The 23,274-nt window shown below is 45.8% G+C and overlaps 1 protein-coding gene across 5 annotated transcripts in view; it reads left to right on the top strand.

Annotated features, from left to right (window-relative positions):
• The window catches only part of LOC117067668 (protoheme IX farnesyltransferase, mitochondrial), a 142,728-nt gene extending 121,051 nt beyond the window's left edge, over nucleotides 1-21,677 (top strand). For 2 of the 5 annotated variants that reach the window (XM_033184497.1, XM_033184499.1), the window contains exons 6-7: nucleotides 4,357-4,589; nucleotides 19,165-21,677. In XM_033184497.1, coding sequence (XP_033040388.1) covers nucleotides 4,357-4,589; nucleotides 19,165-19,568 — 637 coding nt within the window. In that variant the 3' untranslated portion in view covers nucleotides 19,569-21,677. Of the gene's footprint in view, nucleotides 1-4,356; nucleotides 4,590-4,807; nucleotides 5,102-19,164 lie in introns of those variants that run through there. The other 3 variants (XR_004430815.1, XM_033184498.1, XM_033184500.1) reach the window with 3 other exon arrangements.
• Nucleotides 21,678-23,274: the final 1,597 nt, after the last annotated feature.

Below are 23,274 nucleotides of genomic sequence, written 5' to 3'. Positions count from 1 at the left end.
TAAATTACCTTATTGGAAGAACAGCATTATAATATGTGTACTGCTTTTTAGACATTTCAGTTTCCTTTCTGGGTATATGGGAGACGTAACAACACAGAGGTATCTTTGTAATCTTTCATCTGGAAGTTAATATTGTGTGCCGTGTTGGGAAGGTAGATGGTCCCAGGTAATATGATGTATGAGGGAACTTCAAAAAGTTTATGGGAAAAAAATAGAATTAAAAGATTAAAATTGGCCGGGCGCGGTGGCTCAAGCCTGTAATCCCAGCACTTTGGGAGGCCGAGACGGGCGGATCACGAGGTCAGGAGATCGAGACCATCCTGGCTAACACAGTGAAACCCCGTCTCTACTAAAAATACAAAAACTAGCCGGGCGAGGTGGCGGGCGCCTGTAGTCCCAGCTACTCGGGAGGCTGAGGCAGGAGAATGGTGTAAACCCGGGAGGCGGAGCTTGCAGTGAGCTGAGATCCGGCCACTGCACTCCAGTCCGGGCGACAGAGCGAGACTCCGCCTCAAAAAAAAAAAAAAAAAAAAAAAAGATTAAAATTAAAAAGAAAAAAAAACTTATTTCTCAACCTAATCTCCATCAAGGTCAAGACACTTTCGTAAGCAATGATACCAGCCATTTAGTCTATCTGTAAAGAACTCAGAGTCCTGGGAATTTAACCATGTCAAAGCATTCTTTTTTACATTATTAACCGAAGAGAAATGGATTCCCTTTAAAGACTTTTTAAGATTAGGAAACAAAAAGAAGGCAGAAGGAGCCAAATCAGGACGGTAAAGTAGATGCTTAATGATTTCCCATCCAAATGCTCACAAGGTTGCCCGTGTTTGATGAGAGGAATGAGCAGGAACATTGTTGTGGTGGAGAAGGACTCTCTGGGGAAGCCTTCCCAGCCCTTTTTCTGCTAAAGCCTTGCTAATTTTTTTCAAAACACTCTCATAATAGGTAGATGTTATTGCTCTGTAGCCCTCTGGAAAGGAACCAAGCAAAATGCTTTCAGTATCCCAAAACACTATGGCCATGAGCTTTGCTCTTGATCTGTCTGCTTTTTCTTTGACTAAACCACTGGCACCTCTTGGTAGCCATTGCTTTGATTGTCTTTGTGTTCACGATTGTAGTGGTAAAGCCATGTTTCACCTCCTGTTATATATTCATTTTCTTTTTTTGACGGAGTCTCACTCAGTCGCCCAGGCTGGAGTGCAGTGGTGCGATCTCAGCTCACTGCAAGCTCCGCCTCCCGGGTTCACGCCATTCTCCTGCCTCAGTCTTCCAAGTAGCTGGGACTACAGGCGCCCGCCACCACGCCCAGCTAATTTTTTGCATTTTTAGTAGAGACAGCGTTTCACCGTGTTAGCCAGGATGGTCTCGATCTCCTGACCTTGTGATCTGTCTGCCTCGGCCTCCCAAAGTGCTGGGATTACAGGTGTGAGCCACTGCGCCCAGCTCTTCTTCTTTTTTTTTTTTTTTCCCAAAGAAATGCTTCAGGATCTTGATCCCATTTGTTTAAAATTTCCATTGAAAGCCCTGCTCTTGTCTGCAGCCAATCTGGGTGCAACGGTTTTGGCACCCACTGAGTGGAAAGTTAGCTCAGCTTTAATTTTTCCATCAGAATTGTGTGAGCTGTACCAGTTGAGATGTCTATGGTATTGGTGGTTTCTACTGTTAACCGTTGATCCACTTAAATTAGGGCATGACAAAGATTCATTTTTTCCTCACAAATTGATGTGGATGGATGTGATGCAGCTGTGGACTTTAATCTTCAGCATCATCTGTTCTTAAACAAGTTATCCATTTGTAAACTGCTGATCTGCGGGGGCATTGTCCCCATAAACTTCTTGTAAAGAGTCAATGATTTCACTGTTCTTCCATCCAAACGTTAGCATAAATTTGATATTTGTTCTTGCTTCTGTTTTAGCAGAATTCATGTTGCTTTGATAAGGGCTCTTTTCAAACTGATGTCTTACCCTTCTTAGTGCCTCAAACTAGATCCTGTTCAGACATGTTATAACAAGTTAGTATGAGTTTGTTTTGGTGCAAAAAATTTTTGAAATCCATGCATAGTCTTTTCATAATATGCATTTTCCATGAACTTTTTGAAGTCCCCTTGTTTATCTCCACCTTAGAAAAATGTGTTTCAGCAGTTGGTGAGGGATACAGTTGAGGAACAAATAGGAAACTGAGGGATGGAAGAGATAGAGACAAGGAATGCATGTGGTCCACTCCATCAGGATGCTTGGCTTTGAAGAGTGTTGAAGCAAGAGGGGTATTACCTTGGGGGAAATATGAAGAAAGTAATTTATTTGATGCTGGAGGTTAATAGACAGTAGAGATAAAAGATAAAAGACAGATTAGGGAGGAGATTAAATAAAAACAGTTTAATCTTTAAAAGGAGTGAAGACAGCCTCTTCTGAAATGGGAGAAAGGAAGTAAATCTGAGGGCATTTGTCACTGTTGTATAAGAGGGAAGGGCATCTGTTAAGGCGTCTTGGGAGCTAGAGTGAACCTGGAGCCTTGAGAAGGCAGGAGAGGAGTTAAAATAGCCACTATAAGGAACGAAAATGGAAATCAGCCCTGGCTAAGCACCCGCACTGTTAAGTCATCCCCTTGAAATGGGGCCGGTTAGTATGAGTGTAGGGCTTTCCCAGCAGGAGCAGGGACAGTAGGTTATTGAGCAGATCCAGGGTGGGAATGTTGGATGGAAAAGGCAGAATGGATTATTGAGGGTACCTGAGTGAGTGTTGTGGAAGTAACTGACCACAGGGTTCAGAAGAGATGGCCCAGGAACAGGTGGGTGGAAATGCCCCCTCAGGGCAGAACATGCACTCAGAAGTCTCTCAGCTGTAATTTGTGGTTCTTCTGTCACAAGCACCTTGACAGCAACACAGCCCTTGTATGTTCTCATTTTTCCATGAAAATTCCCATTCTGTTGGTTCACTGTTTGGGCACAGTGGCTGCAGGCCTGGTAGGAAAGAGTCAGGCCTGGCCCCCATAGCAGAGTGGTAGAGTAGTGGCCAGAATTCTCCATCAAGTCACTTCTAGTTTTCATATTCTGTTGCCCTGACTTCATTCAGTACTGTAGTTCCAGCTGCTGGGCTCTCCCCTGACTCCCTCCCAGCTGAAGTCTAACTCGTCATAGTTCTACAAGTTAGTCTTTTTCCTGGAGGGGCCGTCTCATAGATACAGGCCTTCTCTCCTGCCATGGGAACACTGCAGCCCTGTGCACAGAAGGGTATCATCTCACATGTGTGCATGTAGGGTTAAGACTGCCTCTTTAGGGAATTGGCTGTTTTTAAAACCAGAGCACCCTAGAAGCTGCACACTGGTGACTGTTGCTTGCCAAGAAGCGCGTTGTGGAATCTGTAATCCAGCAGGGTCACTGAACACTACACAAACATACCTTATTCAGAAGTGGAATTATGGCTTCTGCTAGGAGAAGGCAGGCTTGAGTAACCTCCTTAGGTTTCTCAAGAAAGAATAAATAAACATGCATATAAGCAGGAACTAGTAGATCCAATGTATCTAGACTCTCAAAAAGCCTTTCACAAGATTCCATACAAAGTCTACTTTTAGAAGTTGGCTCTTTTGAGAAACAGGCTTATAATAATCATTATCGTTGTAGAGTTTTAGATGATGGTTTCATTTACATAAATAACATTGTGCGACCTCCCCTTGAAAATCCCGTGTCCATAAGTCACATTACGGCACCGGTACTACACAATGGCCACCTGGTGTTTACTGTTATCGGGAACCGGTAATGCTGAGCCTGTAATTCATTACAGACATTGTAATGATGGCAGTCAGAGGCTCACCATTGTTACTCATGATCACTAATTAAGTGATGTTATAATAAAGTATAAATACCGGGGGAGAACTGCTTCCAGAATTCAGGTTCTGTTTTCTGCTCAAATCTTCCAATATTGTGTTTCAAGTGGTTTGCTCGTGACTAAATATAAAATGGAACACTGTGCAGAGGAGGCATTGTCTCAGTCAGGCTTCAGCCCTAGGAGGAAGAGAGGATCATTTCTCTTGTAGAGAGGAGTAAGTGAAACCTAGCTGTCTTATAGCCAGGAAGGGACAGAACCTATATGAATCCAGAACACTCTAACCCTGAGTCTCTTAACCACTTTACACTTAGCTAGCAAAATCAAGAAGAACAGCCAGAGCTCCCACAAACATATTCTGTCTTATTGTAAGTTTGTTTCATAAAGAGGAGTCCCCATATCCAGGAATAAGCCAGATCAGTACTGCCTCTACTGGATGGGTGGATTATTTGCACTTTGTCAGTGCCGATTCTAGGTAGTGTGATTGAGTTGCGTCGGAGATGATCACTCCACGTTCTCTGCTCTTTTCCAGCCCGTTGCTAGCTGTGTCCTTTGCCACTTGTTGTGCTGTTCCGGGAGTTGCCATTCTGACCTGGGGGGTGAATCCACTCACAGGAGCCCTGGGGCTCTTCAATATTTTTCTGTATACCTGCTGCTACACACCACTGAAGAGGATCAGCATTGTCAACACATGGGTCGGAGCCGTGGTTGGGGCCATCCCGCCTGTCATGGGCTGGACAGCGGCCACCGGCAGCCTCGATGCTGGTAAGTGTTCCGCGGTGTGGAGTCTCACATGAGCACACTCTGGTCAAGGAGGCATTTCCTCCCCGAGCTGTCGCACTTGGTTCGGTTCCACTTCATCCCACACTAATTCTTTTGGCAAATGTGCTGATGCCGCAGACTGAAGTTCTGTGGACGCAGAGTAAAGGGAGACCATGTCATCGTGGCTGGTGGGTGGACATGACATACACTTTCCCTTGTAGGGAATGACTGGGAGAAAACAAAAGAAAGAGTGCTGCCTGCCTGTGACTACAGGTGGATGAAGAAAGTACTTGAAGCCACGATGAAAATCACAAACCAAGCTAGGACTAACCAATTCGTGGGGTGGGAAGAAGGTATCTGGATCCGACCTCCAGTCTCCCATCAAAGGGGTGTCATCTCACGAGCCAGCCTCTTGTGTTCTCCTCTTATGAAAGGGCAGATTATTTTCATTAGTTTCTAATTTATTTTTATATGATTTGCTTAAATTGTTCATACTGTCTACAATAAAACCATTGAAAGATTTCTACATTTTTTTTGGTGGTATGTCACAACTAAATTTGTGGGGTGAAAATAGCTCATTTTTACCATCTGTAAGGGAAGCTTCACAGTCTAATTAGTCAAGTAATTAGTGTTTTTGACCGACACTTAGGAAGGAAGTGGTGAGGTTTCCTGCAATATATGTAAGTACATATTTTTCACATGAGAGATCAAAAGGCAGTTGACCATAAACCGTTACCCTGTAAGCCACTTTTCTGAAACTTTTCATAAAAGCTCTTACACTCCAATTTGGCAGGCTTACAAATGCGATTACACCTTTACCATGATTGTCTCTTAGAATGGTTTTAATATCCTGTAAAGGTCGGATTTTAATGAATCTACAAATATCATATTCTTTTTTTTTTTTTTTGAGGCAGAGTCTCGCTCTGTCGCCCAGGCTGGAGTGCAGTGGCGCAATCTCGGCTCACTGCAAGCTCCGCCTCCCGGGTTCACGCCATTCTCCTGCCTCAGCCTCCCGAGTAGCTGGGACTACAGGCGCCCGCCACCTCGCCCGGCTAGTTTTTTGTATTTTTAGTAGAGACGGGGTTTCACCATGTTAGCCAGGATGGTCTCGATCTCCTGACCTCGTGATCCGCCCGTCTCGGCCTCCCAAAGTGCTGGGATTACAGGCTTGAGCCACCGCGCCCGGCCTACAAATATCATATTCTAAAGCGTATGTGCTTGTGTGTTCTCTGATAAACCTAAAACCAGAGCCCCACCCACGTGGGAGGCAGTGTCAGCAAAGCAGTGGTGAGCAAGGAAGCCAGCAGCGCTGCGTGGATTGGGAGTCTGACCCCACCACTCATGAGCTGTGCATCCTTCGCGGCTGAACTCAGCCTCTTTCTGCCACTGTCTCCTCATCTCCCACGTGGGGCTAATAGTCTTCTCCCCTCCTGGAGTCATTGTGAGGATGAAACGAGTTGTTATTTGTAAAGTGCTGGACCATGGTGAGGGCTCAATTTGGGACCCGTATGCTGTTGTTATCAATCAGGAGTCCTCCCTCATACAGTGGAGGGACTGGCACAGATCAGGAACTGGAAGATTTTGTTTGGTTTGTAAACTGAGCAATGCAGCCTTGTCCTCTGGGCTGTTATTTTGAAGACTGAGGCGCCCACAGTCCTGGTGGGAAAGAGTGCTGGGGTCCTTTTGTGAGGTTTGCATTGGGAAAGAGAAGCCAGGGTTTAAAGCCTGGGCTTGGCATCCCTAGGCTAGATGACATCTGTGTGTTCACCCTGGTTTATAGTTGACCTTCACAGAGCACACCTGCACACCACCAGCCCTCCTGCTCCCAGTCATGTACCTCTTCCTTAGTTCCACCTGGAGCTCATCTGTCTTGACCCCAACTCCCTGTCCCCCTTAACGCAAGTGTCCTCTTCCCTCTTATTCCTGTCAAACCTTTGTAGTGATTGTGCAGACATTTGAGGTGCAGACCATGAAAGACAGTGCAGAACTGCCTAAGCTGTGCATGGGGAGTATCCCCGTCCTCAAGGGTGTAGCCCCACTTCAGCACTTGGGTTCCTGCACCGAGTCACCTGCCTATCTGATAGAGACACCCCATTCCTGGCAGGAGTGCCTGAACCCTATTCAACTTCCTCAAACCTGGCACAAAGCAACAAGAACCTTCTGAATCTGGGAAGACCCAGACAGGGCCAGAGTCAGAGCCAAGGATTACAGCCTTAGGGACAGGTAGCACAGGAGACTGGTATGGACAGTTCAGTCCCAGGCCATGGAGAACTTGGTCACCACTGTTGTGCAGTGTTGTCCTAGGGCCCAGGTTCTTGCCGAGGGCTAGAGGCCCTTGTCACACTTCCAGGCAGTTTCTCTCCTGAAGAGAGCCTCAGCATGTGCAGGCTGGAGTTGCCTCCCCGGAGGCTAGAGAAAAAGAACTTTTCAAAAGTCCTCACTTAGGAGTGCACATTCAGGCAAGAGCCCTCATTTGTTTAGGGATAGTCTGGATTTGGCTAAACTGCTAATAGTCATATTTAAAATAAATGTTTTTAATGTTGATTATAGTCTTTCTATAATACAGATTGAATAATTTGTATACAAACTCATTAATGATGGACAGCTAAGGGCAGCTCATCCCTTGTTTAGGTAGCAGAATGAAAGTACATATTTGTCTTGGAAAACGAGACCCCTTATCTACCTCAGTAGAACCTGGTTTAAAACAGAGCAGCCTGAAAGACATGTATAACCACAAAGAGAAGTTCCCTGGGCAGTTTTTGAGGTTGGCTTCTATTACAGTATATCCTTTTACTTTAAATCTTAAAGATACATTGTGGAGCACACAGTAACAACATGACTTACTGCCCCCAGAATCCTAATTAATTGCAGATCAAACCATAGGCTTAAAGCCTTGTCAAGATTATACAGAAAGAATACTGCTACTTTACATAATGCTTTAAACTACTTCAAAAAAGTTTCCAAACATTAATTTGATAGAACCAACTTGAGATAAGCAGCAAATACTTAATTGAATGAACAAATCAGTGAATATAGGTACCTTCCATTTTACAGGTGACAGAATCTAAGAGAATGTATTTTTTAAAAGATTTTTATTGCTGGGATTTTAGGAACTGGGTTGAATATGGTTTTATATTGCTTAGTCATCTTCTAGAGCTGTACTGTCTTAAATGGTAGCCACTAGGCTCAAGTGGCTACTTAAATTTAAATTTATACTAAACTTTAAAATTCAGTTACCCAGTCCCATTAGCCATATTTCAAATGCCCAAAGGCACATGTACCTAGTAGCTACACTATCCACAGCACAGATGTAAAACATTTCCATTATTGCAGAGTGTTCACTTAGACCATACTGCCTAGGTGGAAAGATTGATGTCCTTATGAATCTATATTTCATCATCCTCACATGAATATGTACTTCAAATAATGAGACTGTACCTGTGGTCTCTCACTAAAGTCTAAAACAGTGGTTCGCAAACTTCAGTGCACATGATAATTACCTGGAGAGCTTGCTAACACAGAAATTCCTGGGCCCTACCCCTGGAACTTCTGAATTCAGTGGGCTGGTATGGGGTCTGAGAATTTTTATTTCTAACAAGTTTCTAGTTGCTGCTGATGCCCCTGGTCCAGGGACCACAGGTTAAGAACCACCAGTTTGCAGAGATAGAACCAAAAAGAGCTCTAGCCATTAGCATATCTTGAAAATACCTAGAGATTAGGGCATGGGCAGATGGTATTATTTGAGATGTACTAATGATATCATTTATATTTTTCACAGAGGGGATATCTCTCATCTGGGTTCTTGTCTTAGGGGACGTATATAGTTATAAAGAGCCCTTCTGAGAAAAAAATGGCCGAAAAGGCTTCCCTTCTTCTGTGGTATTGCCAAGCACTTAATCTTTGAGCCCCTAAAGATGGATCACTTTGGATAGCCACCTTTATAAACTGGTCCCCATAATCGCTTCATCATGCAAGTGTCAACTGGGGACCTACTGTTTGCCAGGCATTGAGAGACACAAACATCACTAAAATCCAATGAGTGTCCTCAGGAAATCATGTCTCAGGGTCTTTGGGGAGAGGCAGGCAGGTAATCAAATGACTGAGTGATCTAAGAGCTTTAGCAGGGTATCTTCAGAGGGCTGTAGGCTCTCTTAACTTACCCCAAACTGGTCTCAGATGACTTTGGTGAAGAAAGACTACAGAATTAAGTCATGACCAGTTTACTTAAGGAGGAAGTATGCTTTCCAGGAAGAGGGAAGAGCCTGTACAAAGACTTAACAGGCCTGAAAGCCAGTGCACAGTGGGGTGGGGACACACGCAAGGATGAGCCACCTGCAGAGGAACTCATACTTCATTCCGTGGTGAGAAAGACCCGCTGGAGCTTGAGGCAGCATAACAGCAGGGCCACACTTTTAGGATCATTTAACAGTGTGCTGCAGGTTCTCCGAGGTATTGGAAAGTCAGTAAATTGCAGAAGCCTGCCTTTATTGTCCTTCCAATCCTGTGTGCCTCCTCTTACCTCCTACTTCCTCTCCTCCACTTCCTTCTCTCCCTACCCTAGACCTGCCCCCTCCCACACTCTCTTTGCCCTACCTAGTTAATTTAACATTTTGCCTCTTAAGTAGTGAAATGTCAACCTGATCATCCTTTGAAGAAACAGCTTGTTAGCACCAGTGACCCTCCAAGTGGGGAAATGGATGAAGGGTACATGTTTGAAGGGAGGCAGGTTGCGCTGAACATATTCCCTTAGGAGCCAGGACATCAAATACCCAGCACCAACCTTTAGTCACCCAGTCACCTTGACTGTGGATACTTTTGCAAAAGCCCTTCTGGGGGCTCAGTAGATGGTAGTCAAGATGGAGAGGAAGCAGCTGGGCCAAGATTTGAAATGGAAATCCTGCAACCTCATGTAATGAAGGCCCAACTAACCATCTAGTTTGGAGGAGAGATATTTACAGATTGGTAGATATAGAAAACACTGTGCCTTCGAGGCAGCCCGTGGGTCACAGTGCTCCACCAAGCAAGGAAATGCAACATGTCGGGAAGTACCTTTTCCCCTTTGTGGTGTCTGGATCATTTTGTGGTTTTTGTGGTGGCTACGAGGTCACATTAAGAATTCCAAGGGGCCTTGAGCACCGAAGAGATTGTGATGCCTTCTCTCTTCCTGCAAAGACATAAAATATAAAATAACTCTAAGGATGTGCCATGGGATTCTGATTTATTTTTTTTTCCCCACAACTACTTTGACTTTTTGAAATATCAGACAGTGTAAAAGAACTTCTAATTGTTCTAGATGCCCGGTGAGAGGTGTGGGTCCCACGCAGGTGTTTGACCTGCCTGCTTCGGGAATCCAGCATGGGGTGAGTGAGGTAAGATGGCGGGGTGAAGAAAATGACACAGATGAGCAGACGGCCGTTGTGAAAGCTAAGCAAACATGAATTGTTCTTAATGTTTGCTATTTTATAACTGCACAATGAACTGTAAGCAGCTCAGCTTTTCTCCCCATCACAGTGCCAACAGCTTTCAGTCCAGTGCTTGCTACAGAGAGTGCTGTGCTGCAAAGCGCGGGTCTAGCCCAGAGAACACTCCTTGTGGTCATTCTGTCAGGGAAGTCAGGACTCTGCAGTCCCGCTGCTTCTGTGCACAGGAAATAACTTCATTTTACAAAGCCCTTCTGTCTATAAAGGTAATCCTTACAATGGGATTTTACTTGTGTCCATTTTCCTCTGAGCCTCAGAGTTAGGCCTTTTCCTCTCACCTGCCTAATTATCTTGTCTTAATTCTTTTTTAGTATTCTGCTAACAGCGGAAAACATTAAAAATGCTTCCTAGCTAAAATTCAGGAAAAGCAGAATGAGAGGGTTGCTTTCTGACCCCTGGTCTAGCCAGCTTGTTGTCACAGGAGCTGCAGTACTTGGTTTGATTCTGCACACAGGGAATGGCAATGATAGAAGTGACCTGCTGGAGCCCCAGTGAAGGAGTCCACTCTGAGGAGGTAGCGGAGGGAGGGGACTGCAGATAAGTGCCCAGCCGACATTCCAGCTGCAAGCAGGCCTGGAGCCACACGCATTAGGCCTCTCAGCAGTGTTTATCTCCAGAGACTATTAGTGTATCTCGGAGGCTTTGAGTTAAATCTCCTCCCCCTCCTTCTTGCCAAGGCCCCCTCTTTTCATCACTCCCATATCTTAGAAAGGTTCAGATTCTTTTTCCTGATTTTCCTAAATTTGAATAAATCCCATGTTTTGAGGGTGTATGGATTGGGCCTCCTTAATGACCATCTTGTAGAGTGGATTTGCAGTTGCCTGTGGCTTGTAATTCAAATGTGTGTTAAGCATTAATTATGTCACCCAACATTTAGTTACAAATGAGGACTTAGAAATGGACTCTTATCAGGAAGTGACATTGGGCAGATGGATGGTTTTAGTAACAAAAAGAGAATGAGATTTTTTACCCCAGCTGGTAAACTACAAAATGTTCAGTGCTGTTTCGCTTTATTTACCTCCCTTATTCCTGGATGAGAAAGTAGAGTCAGAGTGAATTTATTCACTCACTCATTCAACAAATATTTATGGAAGGCTTACTAAGTACCAGGTACTGTTTAACCCACGCACTGAACGATTTCCTTTATAATGCTGCCTCAGTTTGAAACCAAGCTTGAAAATGAGTATCTGTGTCTGTGTTCACTTTGTATAAGATTTTACCATAACTAGCCTTAGCACTCTAGATTAAGTTATACTAGCCTTGGAGCTCCAGATTAAGCTAAATGATGTTTTTAAAGACAAAATAAGGAACATTTTCATGGGAATATTAGCAAACAAGCAATATTTAGAACGCTATATTCTCTTGAAAGACCAAAAAAAAAAAAGAGCTACAAAAGAACATGCTAGAAATTATGTTGCAAGCCCCCAGATTGGTGGTATAATTGGAGGCAAACTGGTACCAAGGGTGCTGAGATCTTGTCAGCTGTGCTGTGTAATTGATCACAAGCTTTGAGGAGGCTGGGCCAGTGCCTTCCTGAATGAATGATAGATGACGGTGTGGTAGGCCAGCCTCTGGTAGACATGTACCTGGAGCAGAATCCACATGTAACTAGTATTCTTCAATGAATTAATATTTAAGTGATAAGGATGGAAAGACCTTCCAATATGAGCTAAGGGAGTAGGAAGCATTTGAATTTTAGAGAGGATTCACAAGTGCTTGAAATGACCTTCCAAGGAAATGGCAAGAAGAGAAAAAGGGGAGCACTGTTTTCAGAGTCAGAGCTTTTTGCTTCCTTTACTCCCGTCTTTCTCTCTAAGTGAAACCTCCCCATGACTCTGCCTGGAGGGCGGCAGCACACAATGAGGTGAGGGAGAGGAGAGAATCCAGCGCCCTCCCGCCCACTGAGCCTCTCCATTATTCCTAAGCTACTAGCAAAGAATTCTTCAAGGGCAAGCAGTTATTGCCCACTCTATTTCCTATGTTCAGGGGACTTTTAATCTTCCCTTTTGTCGCCTGTGCAGTTGATAAACTGGCCCCACATCCTCTTCCCTTTATCTGCAGCACCATAGAAGTCTATTGCACTGTTGAGGCTGATCTGTTTCACAAGCTCCTTTGTGTTGCCCCTCAAAAGAAAAGCTTTGAAATCTGTGACCATGAAGCTCTGGATTTGGCTTTGCTTCCCCAGCTAGCCCCCAGTCTACATAACCACATAACCCTGAAAGCACAAATAGAGCCGGTCATGGAGCAGACGCGCTACCGTGGGCCCCATCAGAGAGGAGCCTATTGTACTGGCAAGGGAGGACCTCCCAAACCCAGCACCAAGGTTCACTGGAGCTAGGGCTCTTTATCCTTTGCAAGGCCATGCGTGGATGGTGAGTGACAATGGGTTTGGGGGGTGGGGTGGGAAGGTGCCCACTGGGCAGTCAGAGAAAGCAAGCCGAAACCGATGAACTCCATTCCACAAGGAATTTCCTCACAGAGTCAGCTCCAGCTTGAGGATTTTTGTCTCCATTCCATTCAGATACCATTTAGCTGGAATTGCCTTAGTTTTGTCAGCAAAGTGATGGAGGTGTGCCGTGGACAAGAGCATTTCTGAACAATGGACAGAGGCGAAACTAATTGCGATTCTCCTCCAGTCTGTATGTCATAGGATGTTTGATAGAAGTTTCAAGAGAATGTAAAAATACATACATTTTCAACGAGTCATCAGGAAGACATTAATGAGCCTTGCCCCACCTAATACAGCCCTCTAATCAGAGCCAGGTGCCACTGGATGAGGGTTCCCTCCAGCTGTTCTCACACACAGTACTGCACATGTGCCCTTCTCCATTTTCTGAGTAAGGAGAGAAGTAATGATGCCCTGCACACCTGGACATTCTGTGGAGTTGCCTTTGCAGTGGGAGTTCAGCCCCATGTTCTCAGGAAGCTGCCGTGCTCTGGAGAACCATGTCTACAGATATGCCACCTAGATTTTCAGAATTTTCTATGTTCATAGACTAGCAAGTAATCGATTAACAGAAAAGAAGTGGACGTTTCTTTCAAATGTGATGGAACCAAATATGTACAGAGATTGTGCAGGGTTAGGCAGGAAAATGGGAAGATACGGTTAAAAGAAGTCAAAAACACGTGGTTTTTGTGAATGGATTGAAACTCAGAGACCAATTTTAGATCTCGGTTTACAAATTCTTCCAGGAAGCCTTCCCTGACCTCTCAAGGCTGAAGTAAGTGTTCTCCTGCCCTGCACTAAGTAACATTCACCATGGACTGTAATCCGTTTGTGTTGTCTTTCTCCCTGGCCAGACACCAGCAGAGGACTTTGAAAACAGACTGTCCTGTATCTAGGGGCACACAGTCCAGATTTGTTGTCATAGATGACAGACCCAATAAAAATGGACTGCTTTAGGAGCTTGAGGCAGAGGAGATGAGTGGAATACTTATCTTGAAGGAAGGTGAGGTCTTTGAATTAGTCCACTGAGTGCTTTATGTTTACTCCACAAGGAAGGTGGGTTCCACCACAGCCCCAGCACTAATTCAAGTCTTCCTGTTCTAGTTCACCTTATCTTGATGAAGAGAGCAATTAGTTTTCATCTTTTATAGGAGGAGAGGCAGTTGAAGCATATCAAGTAAAGCTGTGTGTGGGTGGTGGTTTTCTGATTACAATCCATTAAGGCTAGGCTGTGATTTCCAAACCTCCTTCATTTGTGACATGAGCCAAACCCACACCCAATTTCCTCTTACAGAAAACAGCATGCTACTCTCAGGAAAATGATTTCTTTAATTATGTTTATTTTAAGCAGAAGCATTACTGAAAAAAGTGTATTGAGCAAAACAAAATACTTCGGTTGACACACACAAGAAAAGGAGGGCTTTTGAGAAAGACAAGGAAAATCCCACATTTGGAGCTGGTGTTTTAGCCATTTTCCAGCTGAGGTTGCTCCTTCTGAGCCATTTCTAGAGCAAAGCAGACACTGAGCTCTGAATGATCCAATCCCTCCCCCCATTTCTAAGTTATCACTGATGTTGTTTTTCTTGAAAGACACTTCCCCCTGTGCTTGTGGCTGTCATAACTGCAAACTCTTTGAATCTGAGACAGCTTGTGATCTGGGGCTGGGCTTCTCTGTACATCGTGTTCAAAGTCTCAGCATGACCCTGCGCCCCGAGACTCTAACAACGCTTCCTCTTACCAGTCACTTTATTTTCCATCAAAATATAAAGAAGTCTACTTGCATCACCCTGTTTACTCCGTCAGTTGCACCTGAGCATTCCAACCTTTCCTCTGTCCTTTTGAATTCCCTAGCAGTACTCACTGCCAAGTGAATGCCATCTGGTTGATGGTTTTGTTGTTAAAACAGATCTCTCTTTTTTTTTTTTTAAGGTACTAGAAAATGCTTCTGCAATTTTTTTCTTTCAGCAAACCTTCCTCTACCCACAGCATCCAACAGTCCATTGATGTGGGAATGTCACTAATTTGAGTCTCTGTGTGGCAACAACTTTCTTTTTTTTTTAAGAATTGGTGTCTTGCTCTGTCACCCAGGCTGGAGTACAGTGGTGCAGTCATAGTTCACTGCAGCCTAGAACTCCCAGGCTCAAGCAATCCTCCCTCTTCAGACTCCCAAGTAGGTCAGACTATAGGCATGTGGCCCCTTGCCTAATTTTTTTTTAGAGATGGGGTCTTGCTATGTTGCCCCAGATAACCAATCACATTCTGACAGAAGGTGCTAATATCTTGTGCCAGTAGTGCTGAATATCATTAGGCAAATTAATCTTTCTCATCTATAAGATGATGATAGTGATACCTATAGGTGGGGTTGTTGTAAAGATTAGAAAGCATATGTGTAACTGCCTGGCACATGACAGCCACAGGCATTTCAACTGAGATGTCTATTATGTACCTCAAAGTTAAAATAGTCAAAAATAAAACTGGTCGTGTCTCTACCATGAGCACACTCACCAGTGTCTGTCCTAGGGTTCCCCACCTGAATAACCCCCCTCTGCCATCCCTTCTGTCTCTCGACCCCCAGCCTGTTCTCCTCCTGCCCTGGGGGAAGACCCCACTCCTTATCTTGATTTCCAGATGCCTTCCCAGCCCCTTCTTGTAACTCTCCTTTCCTCATTACAGCCTGCATGCTGTCCCAGAGGCCTACTGGGACCTTTCCCAGCATCTGATAGAGTTCTGCTTGCCATTAGTTGAGTCATGGCTTAAATATCACCTATGGAAAGGGTTCCCTCAGTCTCGAGTCACCCCCATTGCATTACCCTTTTTTGAGTCTAGTCTCAAAATAGCGATCAGCACTGTTACTTATGTTTATGTCCATCTCCCTCTAGACTTTAAGCAGGACTTTGTCTTGATTGCCACTGACTTTCTAGCACCCAGAATTGTGCCTATGTGTGAGACACCTGTCAACTGTTTACCAGGTTAATGGATTCAATAAATAGTAGCTGCTCCTATTATCAGCGTTAAAATTAATTATATATATATATATATATATATATCTTAGTTCATGCAAACACACTCAACTATATATACATATGTGTGTGTGTGTATATATATATATATAATTTAAGGTTAAAAATGAATTTGGGGGATTTGACAGTAACCCTACTGAAATAGGGACCCTAAAATCAGGTCTTTGTTATATTTCCTCCCATACTGGAAGACTGAAAAGGGGTTGACTGACTTATGGAAGCCACAGAAAACTATTCATGGATATAAAAGGAAGCCCTCATCCCTCTTAAATCATCTGTACCCACACAGATTCCACTTGGTAAGCTACAACTGCCCTGCCTGATAAACGTAACTCCGAAATGATTAAGTTTCTCTCCAGAGCAATGTGCATTAAAAATCCTCCTCCTTTCTTTTAGATGACTTGCAAAGCCTGCCCCTAGTGTCACTGTGCGTTCTCCGCTGTTGAGGAATACAGATCAGAGATTAAAGGAGGAGCTGCTTCCTTCTCATGCTCGTTGGCATTTGCGCAAACAGGGGCCCCTCGGTGGCTTATAGCCTCAGACTTATTTTCTGAAGTATTCTGCATTATGTAAAGTGCTCTGTCTCCTGGTGAGTTCTGCCTAGCAATAGCCCCCAGCTCCCTTTTTCTGAACGTTCCCACAGACCAGAGGCTTAAAAGATCCTCATTACTTGAAATAGGACTGCGGTTACAAATCCTCAACCTCTTCTCCCCCGGGCAGGATGGCGCTTTCCAGGGTAGATGACACAGTGGGTTGGTGAACTCTCAGTTCTCTGCCAGGGACCCCATGGAGAAGGCGGTTCCAAAGGAGGGGAAGGAGAAGGTAGACAGAATCCTACAGTTGGCCTGACTCGTTCCCAAGCCAGTGTTGGGAAACAGTGATCTTGGGGATAACTTAGAGTAAATCCACTTTTTTTCCACATTGGCTCCCATGATGAGTTTGGGCGCACTTTACTACAATATTATTACTTACTTTCTATGTTCTAATGCCTGGAGATTCACAGGTAAGTGAACCTACCCTAAGAAGTGCACCTCAGGTAGGAAATGCAGACATATAAATGTCTGCCTGGATGACTCAGGAAAAGACGCTCACAGTTGCTTGTCACAGACCATACCCACACTCTGGCTGCCAGACCCTCTTTGTGACTTTCCCTTTAGCTATCCCAAAGTCATCTCAGACTGAACACACCCAAGGTCGCACTTACGCCCTCCTCTCCTCTTCTTCCCTGCGTGTCTCAATGAGTGGCATCTCCATGGACCCATGAGCCCAGGGCTTGCTGTTGATGCCTCCTCCCTGTCTCCTCCCCTCCTTACTTACCCTGCACACACATCCTGTCCCTTTGCCTCCCAAATTCCTTCCAAATGCATCTTCTTGGCATCTCTACTGTCACCATCCTGATCCTAAATACTGTCATCCTTCATCCCCTCACTCCTCATCTCCTGATTGGTCCTTCCATACCTGCTTTAGGCCCCTCCAGTGTGTCCTTCACAAATAGGATCACTTAGCACTGGTGCCCCTCCCCTCACCCCCTACACACATAGGTGCACACACTCACACACGCAGGCACACATGCTCAGCGTTCATATACATTAAGATCCTTCCGTGGCTTTCTGTTGCTTTTAGAATAGCAAAGTCAAGGCCGAGTGCAGTGACTCGTGCCTGTAATCTCTGTACTTTGAGAGGCTGAGGCAGGAGGATTGCTTGGAGCCAGGAGTTCAAGGCCAGCCTGGGCAACATGGTGAGACCCCATCTCTACAAAAAATTGTTTTAAAAAGTTTTCTGAGTTTGGTGGCGTGCACCTCTCGTGCCAGCTATTTAGGAGGCTGAGATAGGAGGATGACCTGAGCCCAAGAGATCGAGGCTGCAGTGAGCTGAGACCATGCCACTGCACTCCAGCCAACCTTGTCCTGAAGAACTTTCCCTGTCATTCTCAGCACTCCAGCAAAGCCACACCACCTTCCTTTTCTTCATCATGCAGTAAACTTGACTTTTTTAACATATAGTTCTGTGACTCCTAACACGTGTTAATCTTTTTTTTTTTTTTTATACCTCCCACACCTCAAACCTTCCAGCCCCAAGGCCTCTGTGAATACTGTCCCCTCCACTGGCCCTGACTTGACAAGGTCACCACTCTCTGCAGCTCAGCTCAGACATTCCTTCCTCAGAGAAGCCTCCTCTGGTCCCCCAGACTCAGTCAGCTCCTGTCGTGTGTCTTCACTGCACCATGCTCTTTTCCTCACTGCATTTGGAGTGGTAACTTTAGAGTGACTAGTGTGGCTCTTGATGTCCACCTCCTTGACCGAAGGGTCTGCTCAGTGCAGGCAGGAGCACGTGTGGATTGTTGCTCGCCGTGGTATCCCCAGCACCTAGCACGGTGCTTACCTCATAGTAGGCGCCCAGGGAGCATTTTTGGCGTGAGTACTCAATCACCTGCACAGGAATAGCCAACCCTTGCCTTCCAGCCCCCACCCTGCTGCCTGTCCTTAAGTGGCTTTGTGCATGTCATAGAAGGACCCTGGCCTAAAAATCAAGCAGCCTTGTTTTGAATTGCCCTTCCACCTCTTTTTGGAGAACTTGACATTGTCTGATTTTTTTTTTTTCAATGAAGATTATGAATCTACCTCAAAATCCAATGGTCAGGATTAAATGGGGCAAACTATGAGAGTAGGGTCTGTCATGTAATAGGAGCTCAGCGAACAGCAGCCTTCATCCCAGTCAGGTGGGTGCTGGGGAGACTGTTCCAGAGAAAGGGGCAAAATGGTGCTCAGGGTATTATGTCCTTGTTGAAAACTTAACAAAGCCATGGACAAGTTATCATTGTACTCTGGGACCGTTTTCCCTTTATGACTCATTTTATTTAGCACATGTGGTTTTCACAACTCCTGCTTGTGCCATTGTGCCAGGCTCTGGGGGATGGTGAGAGGAATGTGGCAGGCATATGCCCTGGAAGCCCTGGTGCAACAGGTAAACAGATCAGAGCCAGGGTGTGACAAACCCGCCTGCAGGTACATCCAGCTCTGTCAGTGCTGAGCCGGGAGCGCTAACAGCCCTGGGAAGGGAGCCAGGGTTCGTGGAACAGGCAGAGCTGACTCGCAGCATCCTCCAGGTTACAGCACTGCTTCCACCTGCCTGAAGCCACATACCCGGGTCCCAGTGGGCGGAAATGGAGCTCAGCGCTCTAGCGCAGAGGTTGCACCCAGAGGTAGTACCGAAGTAGATACTGAATTCCCTACAAGTGTTTGCCCATGTGTAGGGCCTTCTTTCCTCCCCACAATGTGGGAGGCATGAGGGGCACCAGGTGGGCAGGAGCCACCGATGCTAATGGTTCTGCAGCGCAGGCAGCTCCCCCTGTGAAGCAGGGTCTGAGCCAGACCCCACAGCCGCCTGCCCCCAGGCACACAGGCACCCCCAGGTGAGAAAGGAGGCATCTTAGCTCATCGGCTGCCCCACCAGCCTGATGTAGGCACCTGTCTCCCAGCCACCCTGTGATGTAGGCAGGCAGCACGATGAGAGCACAGGGTGGCAGAGCTTCTGAGGTGCCAGGCAGGCTGTCCCAGGAGAGGAAACCATTCTTTGGAAATCTCTGGTGATGACTGCCTTTGTCTCCCTCTCCTGCCCTGACCCCAACACAGGTGCATTTCTCCTGGGAGGAATCCTTTACTCCTGGCAGTTTCCTCATTTCAACGCCCTCAGCTGGGGCCTCCGTGAAGACTACTCCCGGGGCGGCTACTGCATGATGTCGGTCACCCATCCGGGCCTGTGCCGGCGCGTGGCGCTGCGCCACTGCCTGGCCCTGATCGTGCTGTCCGCAGCAGCCCCTGTCCTGGACATCACCACGTGGACCTTCCCCTTCGTGGCCCTTCCCATCAACGCATACATCTCCTACCTCGGCTTCCGCTTCTACGTGGACGCAGACCGCAGGAGCTCGCGGAAACTGTTCTTCTGCAGCCTGTGGCACCTGCCGCTGCTGCTGCTGCTCATGCTCACCTGCAAGCGGCGGCGCGGGGACGGGGACGCGGCGCCCCCTCCCAGCTGAACGCATGGGGAAGCCCACCACTCCTTTCCCTCTGCTGCCAGGCGAGCATGTTGTGGTAATTCTGGATCACAAGAAGAGAAAATGCTGGGTTTAGAATAAGATTATAAACGAATTTGGTGCTCAGTGATCATTTGACGGTTTTTTTTTTAAGAATAATACTCAAAATGTTCCCCAAATAAGAAATGCATCAGCTCAGTCAGTGAACACAAAAAAGGAGTATTTTTCCCTTTGAGGGTCTTTATATATAATCTCTCCTCCATCCCCACCCTCCATTCTGTTTCTTCTTCCTCACATGGGTATACACATACACAGCTTCCTCCTTACCCCCACACCACACACACACTCCACCTGCCCAGCGGAGTGGCACTTTGTGGCCAGACAGCGTGAACCTCATGATCTGCTGTCTGTAGTTGTGTGAGCTCAGGTTCCTCAAGGGCCTCGTGGCACCCCCTTCCTGGTGACTGAGCCAGGGCCTGCATTTTTGATTTTCCCCACCCCACACATTCTCAACCATAGTCCTTCTAACAATGCCAATAGCTGGGACCCGGCTGCTGTGCACGGGGACTGGGGATTCCACACGCTTGCCTAGGGAGTCTCAAGCTGGACTGCCAGCCCCTGTCTTCCCTTCACCCCCATTGCGTATGAGCATTTCAGCACTCCAAGGAGTCACAGGCACCTTTAGAGTTCACATTAACATACACTATTGGAAGTATTTCCTTCTAAAAGGGTAGCCCTGGACTTAATACCAACCGGATACCTCTGGTCCCCACCCCATTACTGTACCTCTGTAGCCACTACTGTGGGTCGCCGCTGCTCTGCTACACAGCACAGTTTTTTCAAGGCTATATTGAGAAGGGAAGTTAGGAATAAGGGTGTGCTGGGCTAACCAGGCCACAGAGCTCACAGTCCTGTCCCTTGGGTGAAAAATACATGTCCATCCTGATATCTCCTGAATTCAGAAGTTAGCCTCCACATGTGCAATGGCTTTAAGAGCCAGAAGACGGGTTCTGGGAATTTTGCAAGTTATCCTGTGGTCAGGTGTGGCCTCAGGTACCAAACACAGTTACCTGTAGCTCTTTGGTCCTTTGTACTCCCACGGGTCTGCAGAGTCCCATCTGCCCAAAGGTCTTGAAGCTTGACAGGATGTTTTCATTACTCAGTCTCCCAGGGCACTGCTGGTCTGTAGGGATTCGTTGGTCGGAGTGGGAGAGTTGGACAGCATTTAAACAGAGTTCTCTCAAAAATGTCTCAAGGGATTGTAGGTAGATAACATAACATCACTGATTCCACTTATCTGAAATCTTCCCTCTTGGCTGCCCCCCAGGTTGTTTACTGTGGAGAACAATGCATAGGAATGTCCGGAAAAAGCCTCTACAACTTGTTACAGCCTTCACGCTTGTACAATTCATGGATTCTATTTTCCTTCCACAATAAAACGGTATACAAGAACAGGAGTGCGTGTGGCGTCATTGGAAGTAATCATCCTGTGCCGAGTTCACACAGTTCCTGGTAGAGCTGACAACACTTGATCACGCCTTCAAGAGCTGGCAGAGGGCGTGTGGGGAGGTTGGTTTTGTTTTGTAAATTTACAAATTGTAGTTGTGTATATTTATGAGGTAAAAAAGTGATGTTATGATTTATGAAGAAAATTGGAATAATGAAATCAAGCTGATGAATGTATTGATTACCTCAGACAATTATTTTTGTGGTAAGAACATTTTTAATGTACTCAGTAATTTTGAAATTATAATACATTATTTACTGCATTCATACAGTGTGTGATGTATGTCAAAGGGAGGAGACATAATCGTCCTAAACTGACTTTGTACCCTTTCACCATCTTGTCCCCATTCCGTTCAACTCCTGGCCTCTCTAACCACCATTCTATTGTCTTCTTCAAGTCTGATTATTCTGGATTCCACATATAAGTGCGAACATGCAATATTTATCTTTCTGTGCCTTATTAAGTTGAGAACTTTCACCTTTTCACTTAAGAGCAGCACTTTCTGGCTTCTCTGACATCTGTGGATTGCCAACATCACTACTCTTGCACTGTGAAGCCATGATTAAGCAAAATAAAGGTTACTGAGCACAAGCTCTGCAATGCCACCACAGTCGGATTTGATAACTGAGTTGGCTGCTAAGTGACTCATGGGTGGGACGGTATCCAGCATGGATCTGCTGGACAAAGAGAGAATTCAGGTCCCGAGCAGGTGATGCTAGATTGCATCACACTACTAAGTACAACACACAGTCTAAAACTTATGAAATGTTTATTTCTGTAATTTTCTATTTACTATTTTTGGACCTTGGTTGACCATGGGTAACTGAAACAGTGGAAAGAGAAACCACGGATAAGGGAAAACTGCTGTACCTATCTGCCTGCCTGGAGAAATGAGAGCAATATACCTGCTTCTTGTTTGTTGGAAACCCAAACGTAATTGACCTGCTGAACAGATTACACTTTTTAGCATCTTTTGGCGGCTGTTTCCTAACTGCAAGATGTGAAGATATGCTCTGGATCAAAGAGGCTCTTGTTCACTTACTAATTCAGAGTCCATCACTCAATGGCTGGACTCCGCCATGCACGTCACAGAGCATCTGAGAGGCAAGGTATCCACCAGCGTGGAACAACTCTGTGCTTGCATTCTGATCATGCCTCATGCCTCACACTTCAGCTTGCATGACGCCACCAACTTGAGCCCTCTGAAAATCCCGTCTGAAGACTGCTCACCTCCTATGCCACCACCAGGTTGGTTGAACCACCCGTCTATCTGAGACACATGCCTGCAAGACATGCCTGCAATGTGTTTTCCTCTTTGCCCCAGCCTTGTCTGTTTTTCACAGGGCAGCCAGCATGATCCCGCTAAGCTACAGGCAGATCCTGCTATTCCCATTCTGCACCCTGTAATTGCTTCCCTACTTGGTCCCATGCCATCTGGTCCTGCTCCTCTCTCTGATCTTGGAAATACCTTCTTGCCACACCTACTGTCCTGCCTACAGATCTCCATGCTTTTCCTCAATACTCAAGCACACCCGCTGTGGTGTATTCATATTGATAACTCCTGTTCCCTCTGCGTGGGGTCCTCTCATTTCATTGAGATGACACCTCCTTAGGCCTTTTTTGGCCACCTGACCAAATAGCACTCCTGTCCCCACCCCCAGTGCTTATTACCTCCTTGCTGTGCTTTGCTTTTTTTTTTTTTTTTTTTTTTGAGATGGAGTCTCATTCTATTGCCCAGGCTGGAGTGCAATGGTGTGATCTTGGCTTACTTCAACCTTCGCCTCCTGGGTTGAAGCGATTCTCCTGCTTCAGCCTTCCGAGTAGCTGGGAGTACAGGCACCATCTTGCCCGGGTAATTTTGTATTTTAGTAGAGATGGGGTTTCACCGTGTTGGTCAGGCTGGTCTCGAACTCCTGACCTCAGTTAACACTACTTCATGTTCTATGTCTGTTTACATATCTCATTATTTAATGACTGTCTTCCCTGGAATATAAGTTCCGTGAAGGCAAGGACTGTATCTTTGCATCACTTTTATCTCCAGCTTCTAGAACAATGCTTAGCACAGAGTAGGTGCTCAATAAATGCCTTTTCCTGAACAAATAAAAAAATAACCCCATCTGGGTTGTATGAGGTCCCTGTGGTCAGAAGGAAATGGCCTGTTAGCCTGGGATAAAGAAAGAATGGATTTGGAAAGGTATTGAA

This window comes from Trachypithecus francoisi, unplaced genomic scaffold (genome assembly GCF_009764315.1).
Source record: "Trachypithecus francoisi isolate TF-2019V2 unplaced genomic scaffold, Tfra_2.0 Lachesis_group20, whole genome shotgun sequence".
Taxonomy (NCBI): domain Eukaryota; kingdom Metazoa; phylum Chordata; class Mammalia; order Primates; family Cercopithecidae; genus Trachypithecus; species Trachypithecus francoisi.
Note: the sequence above shows the minus strand (reverse complement) of the source record. Positions and strands in the feature narration are given on the sequence as shown.